This window comes from Carcharhinus amblyrhynchos, chromosome 21 (genome assembly GCF_965287045.1).
Source record: "Carcharhinus amblyrhynchos chromosome 21, sCarAmb.v2.hapA, whole genome shotgun sequence".
NCBI lineage: Eukaryota > Metazoa > Chordata > Chondrichthyes > Carcharhiniformes > Carcharhinidae > Carcharhinus > Carcharhinus amblyrhynchos.
In genome coordinates this window covers 41,196,262-41,224,021 of record NC_137344.1, presented here as the reverse complement: position 1 = coordinate 41,224,021, position 27,760 = coordinate 41,196,262, and the positions used below count along the sequence as shown (strand labels likewise).

General features: G+C 44.7%; 1 protein-coding gene across 1 annotated transcript; it reads right to left on the bottom strand.

The window, feature by feature from the left end:
- Window positions 1-1,043: 1,043 nt before the first annotated feature.
- tmem220 (transmembrane protein 220) lies at window positions 1,044-25,081 on the bottom strand. Its single transcript, XM_080209058.1, has 6 exons — window positions 24,940-25,081; window positions 13,085-13,114; window positions 12,928-12,988; window positions 11,146-11,269; window positions 6,956-7,015; window positions 1,044-4,337 (listed from the first exon to the last, which is right to left on the bottom strand). The coding sequence occupies exons 1-6, from the start codon at window positions 25,057-25,059 to the stop codon at window positions 4,208-4,210; spliced, it is 525 nt and encodes a 174-aa protein (XP_080065184.1). The 5' UTR covers window positions 25,060-25,081; the 3' UTR covers window positions 1,044-4,207.
- Between the last annotated feature and the right edge of the window lie 2,679 nt (window positions 25,082-27,760).

The window sequence follows — 27,760 nt, the reverse complement described above, 5'->3', positions numbered from 1 at the left end:
CAATGTCAGTTGGCCACACTGCTCTATTGTAAGTGCTGAAGACACATCTCCATTGAAAATCCCAAGCTCTGGCAGTGCCTACAGCATCACCTAACGTGGGTAGTGGGAATTCTGAGCAACCTCTCTCAGGTAAAGTCTGACAAATCCTTTCGGGAATCCCAAATGCCAGACACGTTACAAAAACAAGTGTGCTTTTTGTTGGAACTTTCCTGACTGGTAAAGAGCGGGGAAGGAAAATGAATGACGATATGGAAACGGAAAAACCAGAAGAAAAGTGCACAGTGCGATGGCAAAAGCAAAGTCGGCCCCAACGACGGTTCACCGTCAGTACAAGGAAGGCAATAACAAGAGCAGGATTGCTTTCTGCGGCCTGCTGGTTATTGTCAGCATCTTTGATAGATGCAGCCCCTCGACGTTGAACTCTCTCTCGCAAATCAGCGCAGGGGACAGGGATGGAAAACTCTGAATCCCCCAATCGGCAATTCTTTTTTTTAGGGAGTGCTGATTTTCACTTTTTTAAAAGTTTAAACTTTAATTATTAGTGTCACAAGTAGGCTTACATTAACACTGCAATGAAGTTACTGTGAAAACCCTGTAAATCGCCACGTTCCAGCGCCTGTTTGGGTACACTGAGGGAGAATTTAGCCCACATCTTTCGGATTGTGGGAGGAAACAGCAGCACCCGGAGGAAACCCACGCAGACACAGGGAGAATGTGCAGTCTCTGCAAAAAAACAGTGAACCAAGCCAAGGATTGAACTTGGGTCCCTGCTGCTGAGGCAGCAGTGCTCACCACTGTGCCACCGTGTTCCACCCAGACAGCTCGAATTATAGTGCACACTGCCTCACCCTCCCACAGCAAAGGAACAAATTCTTCGCTCTTAATTCATCATTCATTTGCTTCAGTGCAGAGCCACCAAAGAGCAATGCTTGTAAACTCTTCATGTCATTTATCTCTAACCACTAACCCAATAATAGACAATCATAATTCTGCACTGCAGCAAACTTTCAAAAGTGAAGCTTTTAATTTTACTACCTAAAGACATTGTTACAAACCAATATGGTTAATTATTACAAAGTGTTCATTCCTTACTTCTGAATCCTTCAACCTTTACAATAATTATTGTAAGAGTGAGTTACAGGATTTGGTAAAAAGGGGATTAGATTTAACATTGCAGTAAAATCACATGCTTGTACTTCAAGGTCCTGACATCAGCAGAACTTGCCAGCAAGGACGTTTACTTTCTAGAAAAACAGATGTTCTCTAGCTAGATTGCAAACAAATTTTTAGGTGAAGGATTAATTATAAACCTACATAGGCAAGATCAGAATTTTAAAACAACTTGCTGCGCATTGAGTAACTGTGTGAGCAGTATGTATTTGTGATGAGCTGAGAGTTGGATTAGAATGCTGTGTCCCTGTGATTGTTGTGTTAGAGTTGAGTGAGCTGTATTAGAGAAAGTTGTTACTTTTGAGGTTCCTCTGAGGTAGTTCCCTCCATGCTTGGATCATGAATAAACTATTGCAAGCTACCCCTGGATCTCCTGTGGATAGTTGGAAGGAGTCCACCACAACATTACAAACGTAATTGTGAAGAACATTTGCTTAAAGGATTTTTTTTTTACTGTGTGCTGTCAGTTACAGGTATGTATTTAACATTCCCAGACATTATATGAAGGAGGAATTCTCCCAGTGACTAACTGCCCTCTCTCAACCAAGATCACCACAAACATTTAAGATAATCATTTATTTTGATGGAACTAAATCTCTTAACAAATTGGTCACGACGATTACATAGCAACAATGATAGTTATTTTGTAAAAGTAATTCAGTAGCTATGAAGCACTTCAGGCTGTGTAAGGGTGACAGTGTTACATTGGTGCAAGTATTTTCTTTGCTTGGACGATGCTGCATTAGTTTGGAATGTGATTTTCCCTTTGTCAGTAATACTTTTCCTCACGTGTCTCTGTTCTGCGCTTTTAATTTTTTTTCATCTTCATGATATAATTCCCTCAAGGTAACAAGAGCAAAGATGTTCTTTTTGGCCTAGATTAAGCTGACAGAAGTGAAGTAACAGCACCTGCTGCTAACCTCACAGAAAGCTAGCCACCAAAACCTAGCATAGCACGGACTTCCTTTTTCCTGATATCAGTTTGAATCCAGCACCAGTGATGTTACTAACCAGGATACGCAGCCAATCACACTGAAGTATTCTCATCAACAGGAAACCAGGAAATAAAATGCACTGGCTATTCTTCAATCGTCATTAAGTTCTACAGAGCAAAATAAGTAACTGAAACATATCTACGAGATTAAGTTCATTCCTAAAACACTAATGTTTTTAATAAAAGTGAACTTTAACATCATGGAAAAATGTGACATCCTGCAAACATAAAATCTGTTTTTTCAGGCTTTTAAACTGCAACTCTCAATTTAGTGTGCCATTAAAACCCAGTTACACCTCATTCAACAAGGCATAACCAAATTACAAATGTTTTTACAGAGATACAAATGGGGTAAAATGGCATGTTCTCACTGGCTCAATGACTCCTACTTGACTGCAAGCTGGGGGGACTTCAATAGCAGATCTGCTGAATTGCTGACAGGAAATTCTGTTACGAGCATTACTCTGTACACGTGAAGATGCAGCATTCAGTTTCAGGTAAAGTAGTGGCAGTGAACGCTGGCAGTTTCACTGTCGATAATACCTCCAAATTCCGGCAGATTAAACGTGTTCGCCTCGAAATTTTAAATCGGTTCTAGCTTAGTGGGAAGTCCCTGGGTCTCAGTAGTCTGAGCACAATGGTAACACTGCAAACTGCTGAAAGTGTGCAAACAATTGAAGAGAACAAATTAAGCCAAATCCAGAATTGTTGATATGAATCAGGTAATGCTGCAATATCCAACAAAACTGCGTAAAGAAGCAACGGCAAGAAAATAGCTCTCAACTCAAAGCTTGTGAAGAGTTACTTCCCTATTGCAAAGTTCCGACGGTATTTTATATTTTGAAACTGTTGTCTTAGTTCAAAATAATAATACGTTACAAATCTTCCATTCTGGATCTGCAAAATAAAAGTGTTTTTAGGGATGGTGTAATTCCATCAAGCAAAGCAAACCTATTAGTTTTTGCTAAATAGATCAATGGTATCTGCTATAAAGGGGTGGCCTTGTTAATCCTAGCAATCTTGGGATGATCCTAAAAGTTATTGTATTATGATTGTGGATAGAAACTTTCAGCTTAAATCTTCTGGTGGCTCACTATATCAAACAGACATATGAGGGGCAACGGATACCGTCAGCACAAAACAAATGTAAAAACCACAAGAACAGAACCTCAACTAGTTAACTGCCAGACTCATTTTCCTGTCCTCCCTGCATTAGAACAGTTTGTGCCAAGATAAGACTCATCAGCCGCCTTTGCACCCCACACAGACCAATGCCTGGATGACAAATGAAGATGGATCTTCCTCAATACAGTAGCACAGTGGTTAGCACTGCTGCCTCACAGCACCAGAGACCTGGGGTCAATTCCAGCCTTGGGTGACTGTTTGTGTGGAGCTCGCACGTTCTCCCGTGTCTGCGTGGGTTTCCTCCGGGTGCTCCGGTTTCTTCCCACAGTCCAAAGATGTGCAGGTTAGGTGGATTGACCAGGGTAAATTGTCCCTCAGTGTCCCAAGATGAGTAGATTAGGGGGATTAGTGGGGTTACAGAATAGGACCTGAGAAAATTTTCTGTCGGAGAGTTGGTGCAGACTCGATGGGCTAAATGATCTCCTTTTGCACTGTCGGGATTTTACGGTAATGAATAATAAAGAATGAACAAGAGAGAGATATCAAACGTAGATGTGTTCAGCCCATTACTCCAAAGCAACGAAAACTTTCTGGTAAAAGTGTTTCAACACAGATTAAATGTTCAAGACCTGTAGTCTGGTTTCCATTTGTGATCCTCTAACTCAGCATTGTCAAAATGACAATTATATTGCAAAATTAACGAAATATATACAAATTAAACATTAAATTAAGTGCAATATCCTATTTCACAAGAAAGGTGCATCTGAATTCAAAGTTTTCTTTCACTAATCTATATCATCTACACCAGGAGCTCTGAAAACAAATTTAAACTGCAGGTTTGGATTTTCTTTTGAATTGTCCTATTTCAGCCAAGTTAAGAGGCTCTTCCCCTGGTCCCAGTGTTGGTTCATATCCAGTCTAAATGGTGTTCCTACAGTGCTCTGGCCAAGATACCCGCAATTCTTTATGGATGTAATAATATAGCCATGTTATGAATGGCAGGACTGTAATTAGAACCGCAATGGAAAGTCTGTAGCCGCCAAGATACCTGGAAAATATAACAATTAAACTGATCACCAACTGAGATTGTACAGAGGCATGATATTATAAAGCAACACTTTGACCTTCATTAACTTGAAACATGTAATTCAAATACTCCATTGGGTAGAGATTGCCAATCTAATTTTGGGCAGTGGTTTGGAAGTGATACAGTCCATGTTGGGAACAATACCATGACCTATCTCAAAGGCTTAGGTCCTTGTAGATGTGGTCATGTAAACATTGTTCATTTGTACTAATGGAGTTTAAGGACATACAGGATGAGCACAAACAAACAGACACTTACTGACACAGGAAGAGTGTGGAGTCGGGAGATATATATCTGCAATATTTCACTCTGTGAATAAATCTATTCCAAGGAAAGACCGGCTTTGCTTCCTTCCTTCACCAACTAGTTATCAGAAATTTAATGAACATTCCTCTTGTAGGTCCCCACACATTCATGTTCATGGGAAAGCACTTTGCTTTTGAAAATATTTCCTTTGACATTACTGTTCTCCTTCAATATACCGTAGATGTCATTGTACAATTTGCTGCTTGAAAATTCTGCCAAAACTGGGTCGACATAAATGCCAAGTACAAAAGGTGAAACACCAGTGTGGGTGGTCGCTACTTTGAAATGTCATCTGCTTCTGAAATGAAGAGTGGGCGTGTATTAAACTATCGTGCGCTTTCCCGACACAATGACAACACGATGACAATGTGTGTCAGAACACTAACAAGCAGCACTGAACTGACAAGTCACAGGTTCAATCCACGCACTTCGCTAACGCAAGTCGTGCATGGCAAAGATTAACACTGGGGCTGTAACTTCCGAGTGGCAATCAGTGTCTGTTTGCCTAAGCCAAATTTCTTCCGTCTTTCTTGCCCGACCTTCTGACTCAGTGACAGTGATACATTTCCAAGTTCAGACGGTGAGTGACTTGGTGGTGTTTCCCAGATATCTGCTGCCCTTGGCCTTCTGTATGTATATTTATTGATGTCTTTTTTTTACATCCACAGCTGATTCGGTCCGCCTTGTTAGCCAACAAGGGGCATACACGCGGTGGGTCGTGCGAGGGCTGCTCTTGGATGTTGCTTCGAGAGTCGCTTAGTGCTTCATGTCGTTAGTGTACGCTTAAACTGGACCAACTGACGGGCAACATGACAGCTCAGTGACTATCACTGTTTGCTGTGCAGATACATGGACCTGGGTTGGATCTCCGACTTGGGTCGGTGTCTGTGGGAGTTTGCACGTTCTCCCCGTGCTTGCGTGGGTTTTCTCCGGGTGCTCCGGTTTCCTCCCACATCCCAAAAACCTGCTTTTGGGCTGAAGGGTGTTAACAAATTGTCCCTAAATTAGACCTCCCTCAATCTGGCGCACATATAATTCTCTAAATTTGCACACCTTTACTGTGGAGTCCAAGAGGCGTAGGCAAAAGTCACAGGGAGGAGGAGGATTGAATTGAGGCACTCACTGAATGTTCAAATGGGCGACGTGGGCTTGTTGGGCCGAAGAGCCTGTTTCCTGTGCTGTGTTGTTCTTTGTTCTAGATGGTAGCGGTCATGGGTTTGGAAGTTGTTGCCTAAGGAACCTTGGTGAGTTCCTACAGTGCATCACTGCTGCTAATGTCTGTCAGTAGTGGAGGGATTGAAAACTCTACTCCTTATACTGGATATCATTACATTCTATGCAAAATGATAGAAAAAGTGAATCTTAACTAACATATTTCTCTACTTCATTCTTTCTTGGGATATGGGCATCATTGGCATGGCCAGCATTTGTTGCCCATTCCTAATTGCCCATGCACCGAGTAGCTTGTTAGGCCATTTTAGAGAGCAGTTGAGAGTGTGTCTGGAGACGCATGTAAGCCTGACCGAGTAAGGACGGCAGATTTCCTTCCCTAAAGGAAATCAGTGAACCAGATGGGTTTTTGCTACAATCAATGATAGTTCTTTACATTGCAGATTTATTCCAGTCAAGATGAGATTCAAACCCCTGTTCCAAGAGCATTAGCCTAGCGACTAGGGGAATTTTCACAGTAACTGCAGTGTTAATGTAAGCCTATTTGTTACACAAATAAAATAAGTTTATTGATATTACCACATTGGCATCGTCACCATGTAAATTCAGGAGAGGGAGTAGCAACATTAAAGGTCTAGTGGATAGCCTTTGGGAAGTCTGTGGTCTAAAACATCTGTAATATTTAGCCTGTAATATGTACCCTGTCCCTTTAAGACCACTGGGACCTTTTGTGGACGTACTACGTACAAACCACAACACTGCCTCCCTGTTACACGTTGTAGTCCTGCAAGTATGGCTGAAAGGATTTGTTGAAGAATGATACTGAATGAAGGGTTGTTGTACTATGAGAGAATCCAATCGGTTGGAAGGATGAAAGTTTCCAGATAACTATATACGTCTGGTAGTCCTTGAAAAGCACAAACACGTGGGCAACCATACTTGAAACAAAAAACTTCCGAATTTAGGAGCACTGGGTAGAACATTGTTTGAATGAATAAAGGAGATGGAACCCAGATTCTGAATTATTCATATTATTTCTTTGTTTAAATCATCGAGACTATTTTCCATCTGATGACTTGTTTGAGGAATATAACGGTACTCACTTTGCTGAATGTCGGCACAGAAGAATCCATATAACAATAATAACTAACCCCAAAAACTCCCTGCAAAACAAAACAGAATAACACAGTAAGAATCTAATGGAACAAAAACAGAACATGCTGGATAAACTCAGCTTGCCTGGCTGCATCTGTGGAAAGAGAAACAGAGTTAACGTTTTGAGTCCTTATGATCCTTGAAGGGGCAGATGGACTTGAAATATTAACTATTTCTCTCCGTAGATACTGTCAGGCCTGCTGGGTTCATCCAACATTTTGGATCTTTATTTCAGGTTGCCAGCATCCGCAGTATTTTGCTTTTATATTAGAATCAAAATGATTCAATTTTACTCACCAAAAAAAGCATGGTGATTTGAAAGTAGCAATTATTGAACAGACAAATCACATGCTGTAACATTTCATATAAAAAGGAATTTATCATAGAATCTATGGCATGGCGACAGGCCCTTTGGCCCAAACTGGTCCATGCTGATTAAAATGCTCACTTAAGCTAACACCATTTGCCTGCATTTGGCCTGTATCCGTCTAAACCTCTCCCATCCATCTATCTGCTCAAATGTCTTGTAAATGTTTTCAAAATACCTGCCTCAACCACTTCCTCATTCCACCTCCGTACCAGCCTCTGTGTAAACGGAATTGCTCCATATGTTCCCATTAATTCTTTCCCCTCTTAACTTAAACCTATGCCCTCTATGCCTTCAGGGCAACATGGTGGCACTGTGGTTAGCACTGCTGCCTCACAGCACCAGGGACCTGGGGTTTGATTCCCAGCTTGGATCACTGTCTGTGCGGAGTTTGCACATTCTTCCCGTGTATGCATGGGTTTCCTCCGGGTGCTCTGGTTTCCTCCCACAGTAAGTCGTCTCACAACACCAGGTTAAAGTCCAACAGGTTTATTTGGTAGTAAACGCCACTAGCTTTCGGAGCGCTATTCCTTCGTCAGGTGAGTATAAACAGGGCGTATAAAGGCACACACAGTTCACAGAATACTGATTAGAATGGAGTCTTTACAGCTAATCTGCTATTCAAGTCTTAAAGGTGCAGACAATGTGAGTGGAGATAGCATTAAGCATAGGTTGAAGAGATGTGTATTGTTTCCCAACAGGGCAGTAAGTGAGATTTTGAAAGTTCAGGCAAATCATGGGGTTACAAATGGTGTGACATGAACCCAAGATCCCGGTTGAGACCGTTCTCATGTGTACGGAACTTGGCCATCAGTTTCTGCTCAGCGTCTCTGCGTTGTCGTACGTTGTGAAGGCCGCCTTGGAGAACGTTTACCTGAAGACCGGAGGCCGAATGCCCGTGACCGCTGAAGTGTTTGCCAACAGGAAGGGAACAATCTTGCCTGGTGATTGTCGAGCGGTGTTCATTCATCCGTTGTCGTAGCGTCTGCATGGTCTCCCCAATGTACCAGGCCTCGGGACATCCTTTCCTGCAGCGTATCAGATAGACAATGTCGGTCGAGTTGCAAGAGTATGTGCCGTGTACCTGGTGGATGGTGTTCTCGCGTGAGATGATGGCATCCATGTCGATGAACGGCATGTCTTGCAGAGGCTGCTGTGGTAGTGTTGTGGTCATTGTTCTCCTGAAGGCTGGGTAGTTTGCCGCAGACAATGGTCTGTTTGAGGTTGTGCGGTTGTCTGAAGGCAAAAAGTGGGGGTGTGGGGATGGACCTGGCGAGATGTCCGTCTTCATCAAGACGTGTTGAAGACTCCGGAGATGATGTCGTAGCTTCTCAGCTTCGGGGAAGTACTGGACGATGAAGGGTACTCTGTCCGCTGTGTCTAGTGTTTGTCCTGAGGAGGTCAGTGCGGTTTTTTGCTGTGGCACGTGGGACTCGCGCGCCACATCCAGTTCTTACGAGGACATCTTTCAGCGTCTGGAGGTGTCTGTTGCGATCCTCCTCATCTGAGCAGATCCAATGTATATGAAGGGCTTGTCTGTAGGGGATGGCTTCTTGAACGTGTTTAGGGCAGAAGCTGGAGAAGTGGAGCATCGTGAGGTTGGCTGTGAGCTTGCAGTACAGTGAGGTGCTGAGATGACCGTCCTTAATGGAGATCCCTGTGTCCAAGAATGCAATCGATTCCAGAGAGTAGTCCATGGTGAGTCTGATGGTGGGGTGGAATTTGTTGATATCATCATATAGTTGTTTCAGTGATTGTTCACCGTGAGGCCAAGGGAAGAAAATGTCATCGATGTATCTAGTGTGTAGCATCGGTCGAAGGTCCTGTACGGTGAAGAACTCTTGTTCGAGCCTGTGCATGAAGGTGTTGGCATATTAAGGTGCAAGTTTGGTCCCCATGGCTGTTCGTGTGTCTGGATGAAGAACTGGTTATTGAAGGTGAAGACATTGTGGTCCAGGATGAAACGGATGAGTTGTAAAATTGCATCTGGAAACCGGCAGTTGTCGGTGTTGAGCGCTGAGGCAGTTGCAGCAATGCCATCGTCGTGGGGGATGCTGCTGTAGAGCGCCGAGACATCCACTGAGACGAGGATTGCTCCTGGTTCAACTGCTCCACGTGTGCTGAGTTTCTGTAGTAAGTCCGTAATGTCACGACAAAAACTGGGGGTTCTTTGTGCAATGGGTTTCCGGGTGCCCCCGACGTAGCCGGAGAGGTTCTCATACAGGGTCCCATTGCCCGATATGATGGGACAGCCGGGTGTATTTGCCTTGTGCATCTTTGGGACGCATCTCCACATCATTCCTCCCATAGTCCAAAGATGTGAGGGTTGGGTTGATTGACTGTGCTAAATTACCCCTTAATGTTCTGTGATGCGTTGGTTAGAGGGATTAGTGGGGTAAATATGTGGGATTACGGGGATAGGGCCTGGGTGGGATTGTTGTCGGTGCAGACTCGATGGGATGAATGGCCTCCTGCACTGTAGGGTTTCTATATTTTCTATCTATAGTTCTCAATTCCTCAACTCTGCGAAAAACACTGAGTGCATTCACTATGTCGATGTCACTCATGATCTTATACACTACATTTACATCTCTCAGAAATGGAAAAAGAAATGGGAAAAGTTGAATATAAAAAAACTATAGTGAATGCAGACAATTAACTCTTTTAAGGTATAACATACCAATAAACAAATTAGGAACAAGAGTAAACCACGTCATCCTTCACAAACAAATCTGCAATACTCAGCACCTTCTCATATCCTTGGAACAATGCTTTCACTTTACATCTCGAGTGTAGCCAATGCATTATAGAATCATAGAACCCAAGGCCGGAATTGAACCCAGGACCTGGCACCGTGAGGCAGCAGTGCTAACCACTGTGCTGTCCATGAACTTGTACTCAGAAAAGTCCAAAAAACAGCCACGGAATCTTTATAGCCAGTGGACAAGTCAGACAGGCCTCAGTACAACATCTCGTCTGAAAGATCTCTGATAATCGAGCACTTCATCCTGGTGCCAGCCTGGCTTACATGAGGCTCGAACCCACAATATTCTGATCCCGAGGTGAGAGTGATACCAACTGAGCCAAACTAAGGTCAACGGGAAAGTTAACCAGTCTGCCTTACACAGTCAAGTGGCTGGGCTAAGATCGGCTTGGGAGCACCTAGCTCTTCCCAAGCTCTTGGGCAAAGAACAGCGCATGATGTGAAAAGATGCAAAAGGGCAAAAATAAAATGAAAATGTTGTATCACGTTACACGGTTAATGCAGGAAAATGAACCAAAAATGTTTGAATCTTGCTGAAGCTTTTCATCTTGCACTCATCAGGACAAACACAAAAATACCAAATTTCAAATAATCACAACTATTTATACTGCAGGAGAAATGGCTGATGATTGGTTAGCAAGTCCACTCTGATTGGCCAAGGCAAATCAACGGGGAATTACTGCCCCACCTGCCCCCCCACCCCCGCCTGCATATTTCGAGGTAATTCACAGAAGGTGCAAAGTCTGAACATATTCTTTACGCTTGCAGAGAATAGGTCCTGTGAATGTATGTGTGTTGCTCCTTGCACCATTCTCCTGTAGTACAAATTGTTATAATCATTTGAAACTTGGCATTCTTGCATTTGTCCTGATAAGTGCAAAATGAAAAGCTTCAGCAAACATCCTTTGCAGCAATATTCAAGCGTGTTTGCTTTTAAATGAATGATTGACATGGGGTAAAATGTTATTATTTGTCTTGGTGACAGAGGGAAGATGGAAGCTGCGTACCGTCCCTCCTCCTCTTGGAAAATGTTGTACTTTGCAATACGGTGAAGTCGCCAAGCCCACAGGATCGCTACCATTGAACACATGCACATATGCAACTCCGAGAGACTTTTCCAGATGAAATTGTCTGCAAACAATTAAGGTAAAAGTGATGATAAACTGAGGAAGAAGAAATATCAAGAATCAGACAGAAGCCACTTATGGACCTTCTCTGCGTGAGCTACTTTACAGGAATTTCTTAATATCATGGCGTTGCCACAGCACATTCCATTCCTTTCATCACAGCTAATCGAATGGAAGAAAAACTTGCATTTATATAGCATCCCTTTCACAACCTCTAGATATCCAGTGTGACGATACTGTGCCTTTAAGAAATGTACGTGCGTCATGTTTCTTGTGCAGGATCTGTTGTAGCAGGTCTACACACTCACGGTTGTGTTGTTAAACCACTCTTTTTGATTGAAATTTCCCATTCAGGATAAATCCTTTCTTCTTGCTACCCTCAATCCTTCTTTCAACTGGTGTTCAACATGGAAGAGTCCTGATTCATCAGCTGAGCGAGGGCAGTAAGTGGTAATCTGGGGAGGTTCCCTTGCCCAAGTTCCACCTGATGCCATGAAAGTTCCTGGGGTCCAGAGTCAATCTTGAGGACTCCTAAGACCTCCCTCCTGTGCTCCCAGTTCCGATGCATCGATCAGGCGGTAACCAGGGATAGTGATAGAAACGTCTGGGACACTGGTGGGAAAGTATGATAATGTCAGGGAGTTGCCGAACTAATCTGTGGACGAGCTCTCTCAATGTTGCTCCATGTCCCCAGAGGAGAGGGAGAAGGATTTTACAGAGCTGACATAGCTGGGTTTTCTTTATCATGTCCAATGCCTGGGTCAATACCATGTATTCTATCTGGTTCTGTTCTTTTAGACTTTTTCATAGGAGTTTGGTACAACTGAGTGATTTGCTGCATCATTTCAAAGGGCCATTAAGAATCATCCTTATTGATCTGGAGATCTAAATGCAGACTCCTGTACAACCATTAGTGAGATCAGACTTTCAGCACATTACTCAGAGCTGCATAAAAAAATTCTACAACAACATGCTAGAATTTAACCTGTTAACCTATTAAAATGAACCTAGATGCTTTATAGACATATAATCAAAGTCTGACACAAAACCATGCAGCCAGTCCAAAAGCTTGGTCAAACAGGTAGGGTTTTCAAAGAAGCCATTTAAAAAAGGAGATCTAGAGATTCGAGAGGAGATTTCCAGTTCGTGGGATCCCTGCAAGTAAAGGCATGGATACCACTTGCAAAAATATGCAAACAAACAGAATGGGGGAGCACAGGGATTTGGGAGACTTGTGGAGCTGAAGGAGGTTGCAGAGTTAGGGGATGGCAAAACCATGGAGAGATTTGAAACCAGGAATGAGAATCATTTTTTGCACTCAAAAGTAACATCAACTTAGGTGGCACATTGGAAGAGTGATTAGAACTGCTGCCTCTCAGTGTCAGGGATCCGGGTTCAATTCCCACTTTGGGTTGCTATCTGTATGGAGTCTGCACGTTCTCCCTGAGTCTGCATGGGTTTCCTCCAAATGCTCTGATTTCCTCTCACAGGAAGAAAGATGTGCTGGTTAGGTGCATTGGCCATGCTAAATTCTCCCTCAGTGTACCCGAACAGGTGCAGAGTGTGGCGACTAGGGGATTTTCACAGTAACTTCATCGCAGTGTTAATGTAAACCTACTTGTGTCAATAATAAATAAACTTCAGTGACAAAGTAATTTCTACCTGTGATTGGTGGATTGAGGCCAACAAGAAAGGATAATGTGGCAGGAATTACATAAGCCACCTGTTGGTGAAAAAAGATGGGTGAGAAATTCTTTTGTCCAACTTCAACTTATAACCAAATTGTTAAGAAATCCACTTAGTGATTAAATATACTTACGATCCATATTCCTGCATCTGGATCATTAATCTGTAGCAATGTGGGGGGGGGGGGGGGGTGCGGAAAGAAGAGGTTACATTATTGACGTGGAAATTTACAACTGTTTGTTGTTCGGCTATATAATTCTAATTACAGTACAGGGTGACCAGTTGCACTTATGAACAAAGATGAGCCAATATCAAAACCACTCAGCAAATGTTTAGGTATTTTCCCTCAGACACAATGGTGGAGGTTCTTCAAGATGATGATCCATGTCTGTGTCATTTACTTACACATCAGTGCTTTAAACAATTATACAAACTTAACAGAACAAAAATCTTGCTTCTAAGTTTCTGCTAACTGCGCACTTGCTAGATTTGCATGAAATTAGACATGTTATAGGAAGCTAGCAGAAATTTGGAAGCAGATTTGCGTTCTGCTAAGTTTGTATAATTAATTAAATCACTGACTTGCATTCATGTAGCACTTTTCCCAACTAGAGGTCACCGCAAAGTTCTGATCAAATAGAACTCTTTATGACCTTGCGACAGGATCATAGAAAACCTACAGTGCAGAAAGAGGCCATTCGGCCCATCGAGTCTGCACTGACCATAATCCCACCCAGGCTCTACACCCTTTTCCCTACATATTTTACCCACTAATCCCTCTAACCTACACATCTCAGGACACTAAGGGGCAATTTTAGCATGGCCAATCAACCTAACTTGCACATCTTTGGTCTGTGGGAGGAAACTGGAGCACCCGGAGGAAACTCCGCACAGACGGTGACCCAAGCCGGGAATCGAACCCAGGTCCCTGAAGCTGTGAAGCAGCAGTGCTAACCACTGCGCTACCGTGCCACCCGTGCAGTGTTGGAAACATGGCAGCCAAACACTAAGGAATCTGCGTGTATATGTCCATAAGTCATTGAAGGTGGTAGGACAGGTGGAGGAAGCAGTTAATAAAGCAGCATCTGGGGCTTTAATAATGTTACAACTGTGTAAAAGGTGTAAAAGAGCAAGGAGGTTATGCTGAGCTTGTATAAGATACTAGTCAGACTTCCACTAGGGTACTGCGTACTGTTCCGAGTGCTACATTATAGAAAAGATGTGAAGACTTTGGAGAGAGGGCAGAAAACGTTTATGAGAATGGTTCCACAGATGAGAAACTTTCGTTACAAAGTTAGATTGGAGAATCTGGGATTCTTTGGAGAAAAGGACGAGGTTTGATAGAGGTCCAAAGACGTGCGGGTTAGGTTGATTGGCCATGCTAAAATTGCCCTGAGATGCGTAGGTTAGAGGGATTAGTGGGTAAAATATGTAGGGATATGGGGGTAGGGCCTGGGTGGGCTTGTGATCGATGGGCCCAATGGCCTCTTTATGCACTGTAGGGTTTCTGTGATTCTATGATTCAGAATCATGAGGGGCACGGACAGGGTAGAGGGGGAGAAACTGATCCCATTGACACAAGGATCAAGAAGCAGACTGAACTGATTTAAGATCATTGGTGAAAGAAGTACAAAGAACAAAGAAAATTACAGCACAGGAACAGGCCATTCAGCCCGCCAAGCCTGTGCCGACCACAATTCCCTAATTAAACTAAAAAAAAACTTTGTCCTTACTCGGTCCATAAAGTAAAAACGATGTGAAAGGAGACGTTGTTGCATTGAGTTGTTAGGGTCTGGGAGTTGGTTTAGCTCAGTTAGCTGGGCTGTGCCACGGTGGCACAGTGGTTAGCACTGCTGCCTCACAACGCCAGGGACCCGGGTTCTATTCCTGGTTGGGTCACTGTCTATGTGGAGTTTGCACATTCTCCCCGTGTCTGCGTGGGCTTCCTCCAGGTGGTCCAGTTTCCTCCCACAGTCCAAAATGTGTGGGTTAGGTGTATTGGCCATGCTAAACAGCCCCTTAGTGTCAGGGGGACTAGCAGGGTGAGTGCATGGGGATAGGGCCTGGGTGGGCCAAATGGTCTTCTTCTGCACTGTAGGATTGTATGAATAGTACAGGTTTAATTCCAGTGCCAGCTGAGGTTAACAATAAAGTCCCTGCCTTCTCAAACTTGCCCCTCGCCTGAGGTGAGGTGATCCTCAGGTTAAATCATCACCAGTCAGCTCTCAGAGGGGACAGCAGCCTATGGGCCTCCAGGATTGGGGTGACATTTACATTTGTTTTACATTGCTAGCATTTGAATGCACTGCCTGAGAGTGTGGTGGAGGCAGGTTCAATCAAGGTATTCAAGAGGAAATTAGATGATTATTTGAAATGAAGCAACGGGCAGGGGTATGGGGAGAAGGCAGGGGTATGGGGAGAAGGCAGGGGTATGGGGAGAAGGCAGGGGTATGGGGAGAAGGCAGGGGTATGGGGAGAAGGCAGGGGTATGGGGAGAAGGCAGGGCTATGGGGAGAAGGCAGGGCTATGGGGAGAAGGCAGGGCTATGGGGAGAAGGCAGGGCTATGGGGAGAAGGCAGGGCTATGGGGAGAAGGCAGGGGTATGGGGAGAAGGCAGGGGTATGGGGAGAAGGCAGGGGTATGGGGAGAAGGCAGGGGTATGGGGAGAAGGCAGGGGTATGGGGAGAAGGCAGGGGTATGGGGAGAAGGCAGGGGTATGGGGAGAAGGCAGGGGTATGGGGAGAAGGCAGGGGTATGGGGAGAAGGCAGGGGTATGGGGAGAAGGCAGGGGTATGGGGAGAAGGCAGGGGTATGGGGAGAAGGCAGGGGTATGGGGAGAAGGCAGGGGTATGGGGAGAAGGCAGGGGTATGGGGAGAAGGCAGGGGTATGGGGAGAAGGCAGGGGTATGGGGAGAAGGCAGGGGTATGGGGAGAAGGCAGGGGTATGGGGAGAAGGCAGGGGTATGGGGAGAAGGCAGGGGTATGGGGAGAAGGCAGGGGTATGGGGAGAAGGCAGGGGTATGGGGAGAAGGCAGGGGTATGGGGAGAAGGCAGGGGTATGGGGAGAAGGCAGGGGTATGGGGAGAAGGCAGGGGTATGGGGAGAAGGCAGGGGTATGGGGAGAAGGCAGGGGTATGGGGAGAAGGCAGGGGAATGGCACTAGGTGAACTACTAGTTCAAACAGCCAGAGCAGACACAATGGGCTGAATGGCCTTCTTCTGCACTGTGACCTGTACTCATGGGATGGATTTACATGGCTCTTGTGCTCAGTTTACTGCACTGGCATGGGCAATAAACAAGACAAATGTTTAATCCCACAGAGAAAAGAATCTGAAAATTATTATTACCGAAATGTTATCATTTTGCTAAATTAAACTGTCGCTGACTCACTTGAAACATTTATGACTAAGTGTTGTATCCATAATTATTACGAGCTGACACAATCTTGGCCTGGCCCTTACTGTGACAATGTTCATATCACAAAAATAGTTAACTTTAAAAAGACTCAAAAACTTTAAAAAGTGATGGGGCAGCATTATGATAATATGTGGGCTTCGACTGATAGGTTTTCACAGTGACTACTTTTACTGGTTAGACAACTTCTTGGTTTTAGAAATTCCCGCCTGTGTTTTGAAATGACTCTATTGTCTTGCCCCTCCACATCTGTGATTCCCTCCAATCCCACAACTCTCATCTAACTCTGCCTCTTTCAGCACTCCCCCACTTTAATTGGTCCACTAACAGTGACAAAGGTTTCAACTGCCTAGGCCTAAAGTTCTGGAATTCCCATAAACCTCTCCAATTCCCGATTTCTCTTTCTTCCTTCAGTACGTTCCTTCCCCCGCTGACCAAGCCTGAGCCACTTTGCCTTCCGTAGAAGAATCCCTACTGTGCATAAGGTCTGCACCGACTCTCCAAAAGAGCGTCTCACCCTGGCCCACAGCTCCACCCTATCCCTGGGACACTGCCCAAAGCTAATCCCCCTAATCTATACATGTTGGGGCACTAAAGCGCAATTTAGCATGGCCAATCCACCTAACCTGTGGGAGGAACCCGGAGGAAACCCACACAGACACTGGGAGAATGTGCAAACTCCACACAAACAATGACTCAAGCTGGGAATCGAACCCGGATCCCTGGCGCTGTGAAGCAGCAGTGCTAACCACTGTGCCACCGTCGCCCATATTGCCTTTTGGGACTTGGTGTCTTAGTTTTGTTGTAAAAAAACTGCTGTGCAGCACTTTGGGACATTTTACTACATTACAGTTGTAAGTAGCTGTTGTTTTTGTACTGAAACATGTTGTCAAATCTTTTTCCACTTCACCATAAAATCAACCCCGACAGTTTCATGCTAAGATTGTATTAACTGGGATGGTGGTCAGGGCACAGCACAGTGAACCCCTGTAGGCAGGAAGTCTGTTCTACCTAAAACAGTATGAGCCAGAAACAAAGGGAACTCAACCAAAAGAACTAAAAGGAACCACACACAATTTTGATGCAGTGTAGAGGCAAAAGCAATTGTGAATTGTAAATAAAAGAATTGTGTATTAAACATTATGACTCCGAGGATAAATCTTAATCCTATTTCACTATCGATTAAGCTTGTCAAAGTGCATATTGAAGCCCGTTTATGATACATTCCAGAGATGCTACAGGAGAGCTAATAAACCAGTGTTTATTCTAGGAGTTCCCCGTTCACCAGACTTTGATCTGTAAATAATGATGTGAATGACTTTGGTGTCATCAACATTTTCTTCAAAAAGCACAGCTGTATAAAAAGCTTGGTTTATCCAGAAATAGAATGGTTCCACCCTCCCCCACAAAGCACCTTCAACACCCTGTCAACTTATCGCAATGCTTCAGACTTCGTTTCAAACCATTGTAACTGCTCTGCACCCTGCATACTGAACAAAAGCTCAAAACAAGTCATCAATTTACATGGACGGGTACAAAAGCGCCCTCTAATTTTCTCCTATTGATCTATAATTGACACTGGGGCATAGTGATTAACATTGCAGCCTCACAGCATCAGGGACCTGAGTTCAATTCCGGCCTTGGGTGACTGTGTAGAGCTTGCACATTCTCCCCGTGTCTGCGTGGGTTTCCTCTGAGTGCTGTGGTTTCCTCCCAGTTCAAAGATGTCCAGGTTAGGTGGATTGTCCATGATAAGTTGCCCCTGAGCAGATGGTGTCCAATTGGGCTTTGCCAAGGTGCCAGGTGACCCAGGGTAGGGCCTGAATGGAGAGGGGGGGGGGGTGGTGCAGGGCTATGGCAGGGGTGGGAAGCGGGTGTACGCACAAAGACAGAGAGGCTATGCAAGGAGAGGGCGCAGATGGGGGAGGGGGAGGTGGGGGAGAATGGTTGATGTGTACAGTGGTTTGATTACCTTGGGGGAGAGGGTAGGGAAACATGGACATGGGAGGTCCACCAGGAAGGATCCTGATGCCAGCAACTAGTGTTGGTGTGGGGATTGATAATGCCCGCTGGTTATTGGGGTTGGCAGGAGGTGCCCTGGTTCATTGGGAGATTGGGATGCCCAAGCACTCTGCAGCTGGCTTCACCAGTTTTACTTAGGATCTGTGCCCCTCCCACCACCAAACCGACAATTCTCCTAGCTGTCAGTAAGATTGCAGGTGTCGAGCTCACCCAAAAAGACAGTGTGGAACACTCCCCTTTTCAGACTTTTTTGTGTAAACTGCCCCAAGGTTTACAAAGGGTGGGAAATGGGAGGTGGGTGAGGAGACGATTGGAGTTGGTGAGTTTGAAGGTAATCACATTGATGAGAGTTTCAGAACTTTGCAGATGTAGTTCTGGGGACACGTTCTGTGGAGCTTGCTGTTCGCCTTGCTACAAGGACCTTTGAAAAAGTTCCATGAGGTGTAACTGGGTTTTGAAATGGGAACTAAGTTCATAGTTACTGCTTGTTAGAATGTAAGCAGTGACAACTTTGTATTGAATGTAATATGACCAATGGGAACAAGATGTAAGGTTCAGCTGACCCAGTAAACCATGGAACCAATCACAGTGATCTAATAGTCAGCTGACCAGCTGATCCACTAGAAATAAGAAACTATGTAGAATTGTGAGAAGCTTGGAGTGGCCCAGGATGAGGCCTCCAGTTTGCAGTAATGATGTTTCTTTATTAAACCCTTTCTTTGATTTATAAGTTGGAGTAAGTTTTGTTGTATTTTCATTAGCTGCAATTTGAAGAATTCCTTCTGAAGAAACACAGTTAAACACTTTCACTGGCTCCGAGAAGCTTATTGTACAATTGGGGAATGTTAAATTTCTCCACTATGATTAAAAACGAACCCCATATTTTTAAATGTGTATTTAAAAGTTTCTTCATTTGGAAACAAAGTTATTTCTTAATCCAATTATAATTAATTTCACAATTTAAAATATTAAAGTAAAAGTGAGGGATATTTAGTGTGTTTAACTTCTTGTTTTGCTTTGTGAGAATACTTCAATGATTCATTGCTTACCCTTCTTGACATCTCTGCCACTGGGCATCTGGAGAGCTCCTCAACTTGGCACCAGATTTAAACTACCTGCCAAAAGGGGAAAACCACACCACAGAGATTTCTAACTCTATCGACAGCTTTCTTCGGGGTCTGTGGCAGCACATTGCTTCATTCCAAAATCCAACCCCAAAATTCGATGGCACATTTATCATAATGGAGAAATTTGGTATTCTAGAAATATTAAAGTAGTTTTTCAGAGCCAGAGAGGATGGTCAGCAGTTATTTAGAACATATCATATAATCCCAACCGTGCAGAAGGAGGCCATTCAGCCCATCGAGTCTGCACCAACAACAATCCCACCTGGCCCTCATCTCCGTACCTGTATTTATCAAACAGTCTTCCCAACACCAAGGGGCAATTTAGAACGTCCAATCCACCTAACCTGCACATCTTTAAAGTGTGGGAGAAAACTGGAGCACCAGAGGAAACATACACAGACACGGGGAGTTGTGGCAGACACCACTCAGACCTGAGACCGGAAATGAACCTGGGTCCCTGGCGCTGTGAGACACCAGTGCTAACCACTGTGCCACCATGAGGTACCGAGCTCTAAGAGCACATTGGAGATCATGGATCTCCATATTAATCTTGGTTTAGAGTCAGCAATCATCTGATTTGGTGGCACATTCATCCAGTTTCAAAAGATCATTCAATGCCTACCTTGGACTCTTTGACCAGCGACCTTTCCCATCAACATCAGATTTTCCAAATTGTGATTGCTTATTATGCGCCCAAGAAATTCCAACTCTCTCTTTCTGGTCTTGTCAGTGAATTCTTTTGATGTCTGATTTTATGAGCACCTCTTCCACGGCAGTGACACTTGTCCAGGATATCCTCATTATTCACCTCAATAATCCATAACTCTGCAGCCTCAATTCTTCTCTGCGTTGCTTCACTGACTGCCTAACCCAGGTGTCAAAGTGGGTGTGATGCAGCATTCTGGGATTCTCAACTTTGTTTTCATGGCTAATTTTGGGTTGATCATAACTTTCCTTTTTTTTTGAAACGCACCTCTGGCCATCACAATCCTTTGGATTTATTTCTTGGTCACCTTTTTCTGTCTGATGTTATCAAACTTTCCAGGGAACAATATTTGTCAACATGTGTGACCTTACATTCTGGTGTGATTTTCATTTTGGACACAACCAGACATTTTGTTCTCCATTCTGAAGAGGAACTTCTTACACAGTTAAAAACACAGCTGCACCTCATGCCACGATGTGTAACATGTTTTAGTAAGCAGTCTCACAACACCATGTTAAAGGTTTATTTGGTAGCACGAGCTTTTGGAGCACTGCCCCTTCATCAGGTAAGTGGAGAATTGGGCTCACCACCAGGGCATATATAGACACGAACTCAATTACAAGGTAACAGTTGGAATGCGAGTCTTAACAGGTCATCAGGTCTTTACATGTGCAGACAATATGAGTGGAGAGAGGGTTAAGCACAGGTTAAAAAGGTGTGAATTGTCTCAAGCCAGGACAGTTACCAAGATTTTGCAAGCCCAGGCAAGTTGTGGGGGTTACAAATAGTGCGACATGAACGCAAGATCCCGGTTGAGGATGTCCTCACGTGTGCAGAATTTGGCTGTTTCTGTGCAGCAATTCTGCTTTGTTGTATGTCTTGAAGGCTGCCTTGGAGAATGCTTTCCCGAAGATCAGAGGCTGAATGCCCATGACTGCTGAAGTGTTCCTCGACTGGAAGGGAACACTCCTTCCTGGTGATTGTCGAGAAGTATTCATACATCCGTTGTCGTAGTATCTGCATGGTCTCCCCAGTGTACCAGGCCTCGGGACATCCTTTCCTGCAGCGTATCAGGTAGACGACGTTGGCGAAGTTGCAAGAGTATGTACCTTGTACCTGATGGATGGTGTTCTCACGTGAGGTGATGGCATCCGTGTCGATGATCCGGCACGTCTTGCAGAGGTTGCTGTGGCAGGGTTGTGTGATGTCATGGTTACTATTCTCCTGATGGCTGGGTAGTTTGCTGCGAACAATGGTCTGTTTGAGGTTACACAGTTGTATGACGGTAAATAGTGGGGGTATGGGGATGGCCTTGGGCGAGATGTTCATCTTCATCAATGCCGTGTTGAAAGCTCTGGAGATGATGTCGTAGCTTCTCTGCTCTGTGGAAGTACTGGATGACGAAGGGTACTCTGTCCGCCGCATCCCGTTATTTGCCTTCTGAATTCTGCGCACGAGGATGGCCTCAACCGGGATCTTGGGTTCATGTCACACCATCTGTAACCCCCATGATTTGCCTGGGCTTGCAAAATCCTACAAACTCTCCTGGGTTGAGACAATTCACACCTCTTTAACCTGCACATAACCCTCTCTCCACTCGCGTTTTCTGTACCTGTAAAGACTTGATCACATGTGAAGACTCACATTCCAACTGTTATCTTGTAATTGAATCTGTGCCTACATATGCCCTGTGGATCCAATTCTCCACTCACCTGATGAAGGGGCAATGCTCCAAATGCTCATGGGACCAAATAAACCTGTTGGACTTTAACCTGGTGTTGTGACACTTCTTACTGTGCCTACCCCAGTCTATCACGGTATCTCCACACGATAACTTTTCCCAGGGTTCCCCCCTCAATGAGGCAAGTAGCCAAAGTTCACAGCAGTTCAAATAATGTCTAATTTAAGTTTATTTATTAGCGTCACAAGTAGGCTTACATTAACACTGCAATGAAGTTACTGTGAAAATCCCCTAGTCACCATACTACAGCACCTGTTTGGGTACACAGAGAGAATTCAACGTGGCCAATGCATCTAACCAGCACGTATTTTGGACTATGGGAGGAAGCCGGAGCACCCAGACAAAACCCACACAGACACGGGGAGAACGTGCAGGCTCTGCACAGTCAGTGATCCAAGCTGGGAATCGAACCCGGGTCCCTGACCCTGAGAGGCAGCAGTGCTAACCACTGTGCCACCATGCTGCTCCTAAGATTTTATAAGATTTCTGTCTGCAGGAACTCCGACAATGAGTCTTATCGAGTGGCGGGAATCACGACAGCAATTTATGGATTTTGGTGTTTAACTGAGTGTATGTGGTTCTCTGAAGTTGCTGTCAGTTGTAATGATGGTGAATGTCAACAGTGGCACCGTCATTACAACTGCAAAATCCAGAATAAGATGAAAGAGACAAGGGCTCTTTCCTGGAGATGAGGCAATTTTTTGAAATCCATTTTTCACAAAGAAGGTCCCTCATACGTATTCCTCTTTCTCCAACAACAATAACATTTATATAGCACCCTTGACGTAATAAACATAAGAACATAAGAAATAGGAGCAGGAGTAGGGCATCTAGCCCTTCGAGCCTGCCCCGCCATTCAATAAGATCATGGAAGATCTGAAGTGGATCAGTTCCACTTTCTCCCCATAATCCTTCATTCCCTTGTCTATCAAAAACCTATCTACCCGTGACTTAAATATATTTAGCGAGGCAGCCTCCACCACTTGAACGGGCAGAGAATTGCAGAGATTCACCACCCTTTGAGTGAAGAAGTTCCTCCTCAACTCCGATCTAAACTGCCCCCCACTTATCTTGAGGCTGTGCCCTCTAGTCCTGCTATCCTTTCTAAGCAGGAAGAATCTCTCTACCTCTACACTATCTATCCCCTTCATTATCTTATACGTCTCTATAAGATCCCCCCCCTCATCCTTCTAAACTCCAACGAGTATAGACCCAGTCTATTTAGTCTCTCTTCATAGTTCAACCCCCTCATCTCCGGTATCAGCCTAGTGAACCTCCTCTGCACTCCCTCCAAGGCCAATATATCCTCCCAGAAGTGCGGCGACCAAAACTGCACACAGTACTCCAGCTGTGGCCTCACCAGTGCCCTGTACAGTTGCAGCAAGACCTCCCTACTTTTATATTCTATCCCCCTCACTATAAAGGCCAACATTCCATTCGCCTTCTTGATCACCTGCTGCATCTGCAGACTGGGTTTTTGCAACTCATGCACAAGGACCCCCAGGTCCCTCTGCACTGTAGCATGCTGCAGCTTTTCGCCTTTTAAATAATAATCCCTCCCATTATCATTTCTGCTAAAGTGGATAACCTCACACTTGCTAACATTATACTCCATCTGCCAGGTCCTCGCCCACTCGCTCAGCCTAACTAGATCCCTCTGCAGACTTTCCACACCCTCCACGCAATTTGCTTTTCCACTCATCTTCGTGTCATCAGCCAATTGTCACCCTACACTCAGCCCCCTCCTCCAGATCATCTATATAAATGGCAAAGAGTTGAGGCCCCAGCACCGACCCCTGCGGCAATCCACTAGTCACCAACCGCCATCCAGAATAGCACCCATTGATAACCAACATATGCTGTTTCATGGAAGCATTATAAAACAAAATACATTAGGCCACGTAGGAAATATCAGTCAGACGGTGAAAGAGTATCTTAAAGGAGGAAAGTGAGGTGGAGAGGTATAGGGAGTGAATTCTAGAGCTTGGGACCCAGGTAACTTAAGGTGACTCCACCAATGATGCAACAATGGAGGATGCACGGTCTGGCATGGTGGCAAAGTGGTTAGCATTGCTGCCTCGCAGCGTCAAGGACCTGGGTTCGATTCCCGGCTTGAGTCACTATGCAGAATCTGCACGTTCTCCCCGTGACTGCATGGCTTTCCTCTGGGTGCTCTGGCTTCCTCCCCCAGTCCGAAAGACATGCTGGTTAGATGCATTGGCCACGTTGAATTCTGTGTACCCGAACAGGTGCCGGAGTGCAGCAACCAGGGTCTTTTCACAGTAACTTCATTGCAGTGTTAATGTAAGCTGACTTGTGACATTACTAAATAAACTTTAAACTTAAACAAGCGATTAGAATTTGAGGAGCGCAGATATCTCATAGGGTTGTGGGACTGGGGGAAAGATTACCCTATTTTAAATAACGATGCTCTCACTTGGTCTGTGGCTGTCTTGACATGGGTTGATAGTGGACATTGTAAAGCAGTTAGCAAATTACAGTTCAGGCTCTATGAACCAACTGGACGCAGAGGTGATGAAGTAAAGGCAAAATACTGTCGATGCTGGAATCTGAGCCAACGACAGGATTCTGACTCCAAACGTTTGCTCTATTCTCTCTCCACAGATGCTGTCAGCCCTGCTGAGATTTTCCAGAATTTTCTGTTTGTGTGTGAGGCTAAAATGTAGCCTGGCAGAGTTCAGTGCCACCCTCCTGCCCAGCTCTGCTGTTAATTACTGGGAATGAAACAGAGAGGGCGTCACTCTCCATAACCTGGAGCAGCTGTGGCGAGTGATAGTTCAGGTTGAAGTGTATTTACTGGTCACAAGTAGGCTTCCATTCACACTGCAATGAAGTCACTGTGAAAGTCCCCGAGAATCGGGAAGGAAAGTTGGACTTTGGTATACGTTTTCCCCCACACTCCGTTGGAAGGGGATTTATTGTTACTGTCCAACTGAAAGAGTGAACGGGAAACTCACCTGGACGTAAGCAGCAAGCGCAAAGAAGAAAGACATGCAGAAGTTGCAGACTCTCCAGGACAGGAGGTAGAGCGGCGGGGAAGGAGGATTGCAGAGAGCTGCCCCTGATTTCCCTTCCATACTCCTTCCGTATCACATTGTAGCCCAGTAACTGTGTGCTGCGGACGCACAGTGCGGGGCCGCCCCTTACGCTCTGCGTGCCTTCAGGCTGCTAACAGCCCCAACCCTGCAGTGGCTGCGGGACTCAGAGCGGCGTTTCACTGACAGCGTCTCAAAACGGTGTCTCACCCCAGCAGCAAATACTGCCTTTAAATTCTAACACAAACTGGGGAAAAGCTCTGCAGCCAAATGAAATCAGTTCAAGCTCATTTGCAGAATAAAAGCCCAGGCACACATTGTTTTGACATGAGCCAGGCAGAAGTTTTATTACTCGCGGTTAGGACGATCACTGGCTCTTCGTGTTTGCCAGGGACAGCTTAAAATTTAAAAGGAGCTTCTGTTAGTTATCATCTTGAAATTTGTTTTTAATTTCTGCAGTTAAAACTGTGACTGTGATCTCCTCCCTCCCCACCTCTGTAATCTGCTCTAGTCCACCAGCTCTCCAATAGACCTGGGCTCCTCTAATTCTGGCCTCTTGAGCTTCCATTGTTGCTGGTGCCTAAAGTTGCGAGGGTCCCAGCTCAGGAATCCCCACCACACATCTCACTGCCTCTCTATCTCGATCTCATCCGTAAAACCTACTTTCGTGACCAAGTTTTTGGTCATACTTAATATTTCCTGGATAAAAGCAAAATATTGTGGATTTTTTTTAAAAAATTCATTCGTAGGACGTGGGCATCGCTGGCCAGCCAGCATCAATTGCCCATTACCCAGTTGTACTTGAGAAGGTTAAAGTTAAAGCTTGTTTATTTGTCACTTGTATGATTCACATTAACACTGCAATGAATTCACTCTGAAATTCCCCTAGTCGCCACACTCTGGTGCCTGTTCGGGTAAATGCACTAACTAGCAGGTCTTTCAGTGTTGGGAGGATACCCACAAAGACATGGGGAGAACATGCAAACTCTGCACAGACAGTGACCCAAGCCAGGAATCGAACCCAGGTCCTGGCACTATAAGGCAGCACTGCTAACCACTGTGCCACCGTGCTGCCAGTGGTTGTGAGCTGCCTTCTTGAATCACTGCAGTCTATTTGCTATGAGTTGACCCACAATGTGCTTCGGGAAGGAATTCCAGGATTTTGACCCAGCTACTGCACAGGAACAGTAATATATTTCCAAGTCAGGATGATGAGTGGCTTGGAGGGGAACTTTCAGGTGGTGTTCCCATTTGTCTGCTGCCTTTGTCCTTCAAGATGGAAGTGGTCATGGATTTGGAAGGTGCTGTCTAAGGGTCTTTGGTGAACTGTTGTAATGCATCTTTTAGATAGTGCACACTGCTGCTACTGAGCATCAGTAAAGGTTTGTCGATGTGGTGCCAATCAAGCTGCTTTGTCCTGGATGGTGTCAAACTCCTTAAGCATTGTTGGCACTGCACCCATCCAGGCGAGTGGGGAATATTCCATCACACTCCTGGGCTTGTGCGTTGTAGATGGTGGATAGGTTTTGGGGAGCCAGGTGGTGAGTTACTGGCCGCAGTGTTCTTAGTCTCTGTCCTGCTCATGTAGCCACTGTGTTTATGCGGTGAGTCCAGTTGAGTTTCTGGTCAATGCTAACCCCAAGGATGTTGACAGATGCTGGAATCTGAAACAAAAACAAAAAATGCTGGAAAATCTCAGCAGGTCTGACAGCGTCTGTGGAGAGGGCATAGGGCTAATGTTTCTCTGTCTTTCTAAAAGCTCACCCTGACTTGGAAAGTTGGCTCTATTTTCTCTCCATGGATGCTGTCAGACCTGATGAGATTTTCCAGTATTTTCTGTTTGTGTGTCCAATATCCCCTTGTATGGCTCAGTATCTTACTTTGTTTAATAGGGCTCCCCTGAAGCACCGTGGGGTGTTTCATTACATTAAGAGTGATATGTGAATGTAACTTGTTGTTATTGCCACCCCGTTTATATTAATATTTCCACAAAGCCAGCAGAACGTTCATCAGTAGTACCTGTTGGCTGCCTCAGTAAAACCGTTGCGTAGGGCTGATGTCTTCCTGGGGTTATCCCATAGATAAATGTCCTCTGTTTATGGCCCAGTCTGAGAAAAAAATCTGTCAGCGGTGAAGTTACCCTCAGCAGATGGATGGGCGAGGGGGCCTGTGTGCGTGGGATGAAGCATTTTGTTGTTTTGCATGCACAATCTGTAAAAAAAAACACAACAGCAACAAAAAGAGAGTAAATAGAAAAGAGGAGGACTCTGCAGAGTTGCTGATTATTATAACCCTTGTCACAATCAGTTACATCAGTTTCAAGACACAGTCATCCTCACCCCAGGCTACAAAGTGACCTTAGAAAGAGCTCCCAATGACTTTCCAAAAGCTGTTTTTAATTTCAGACCAGTTGCTCATGTTCTGTTTTGACATTTAAATGACGAAGATTATTCATTGACATTCTGCTTTGAGCCAGGCAGTGAATTCAGTCACAATAAATTTTCATTTACTGTTTTTGCTACAACTGTACCAGTAGATGGCACACACTTACTTTATTATTATATAGAGTAATTGAAAATACCATGTAAAATACACTCTTACAAAAGGAAATTGATTTAATTAAGACAGATAAATTACCGCTAAAGTTAACAACACAAACTGTTAACTGCTGCTCCTCGAAGCAAATTGGCCAACAATTCATCATTGAGAACGTGAAGTTTCCCTGCTACCTGTCCTCAGAATC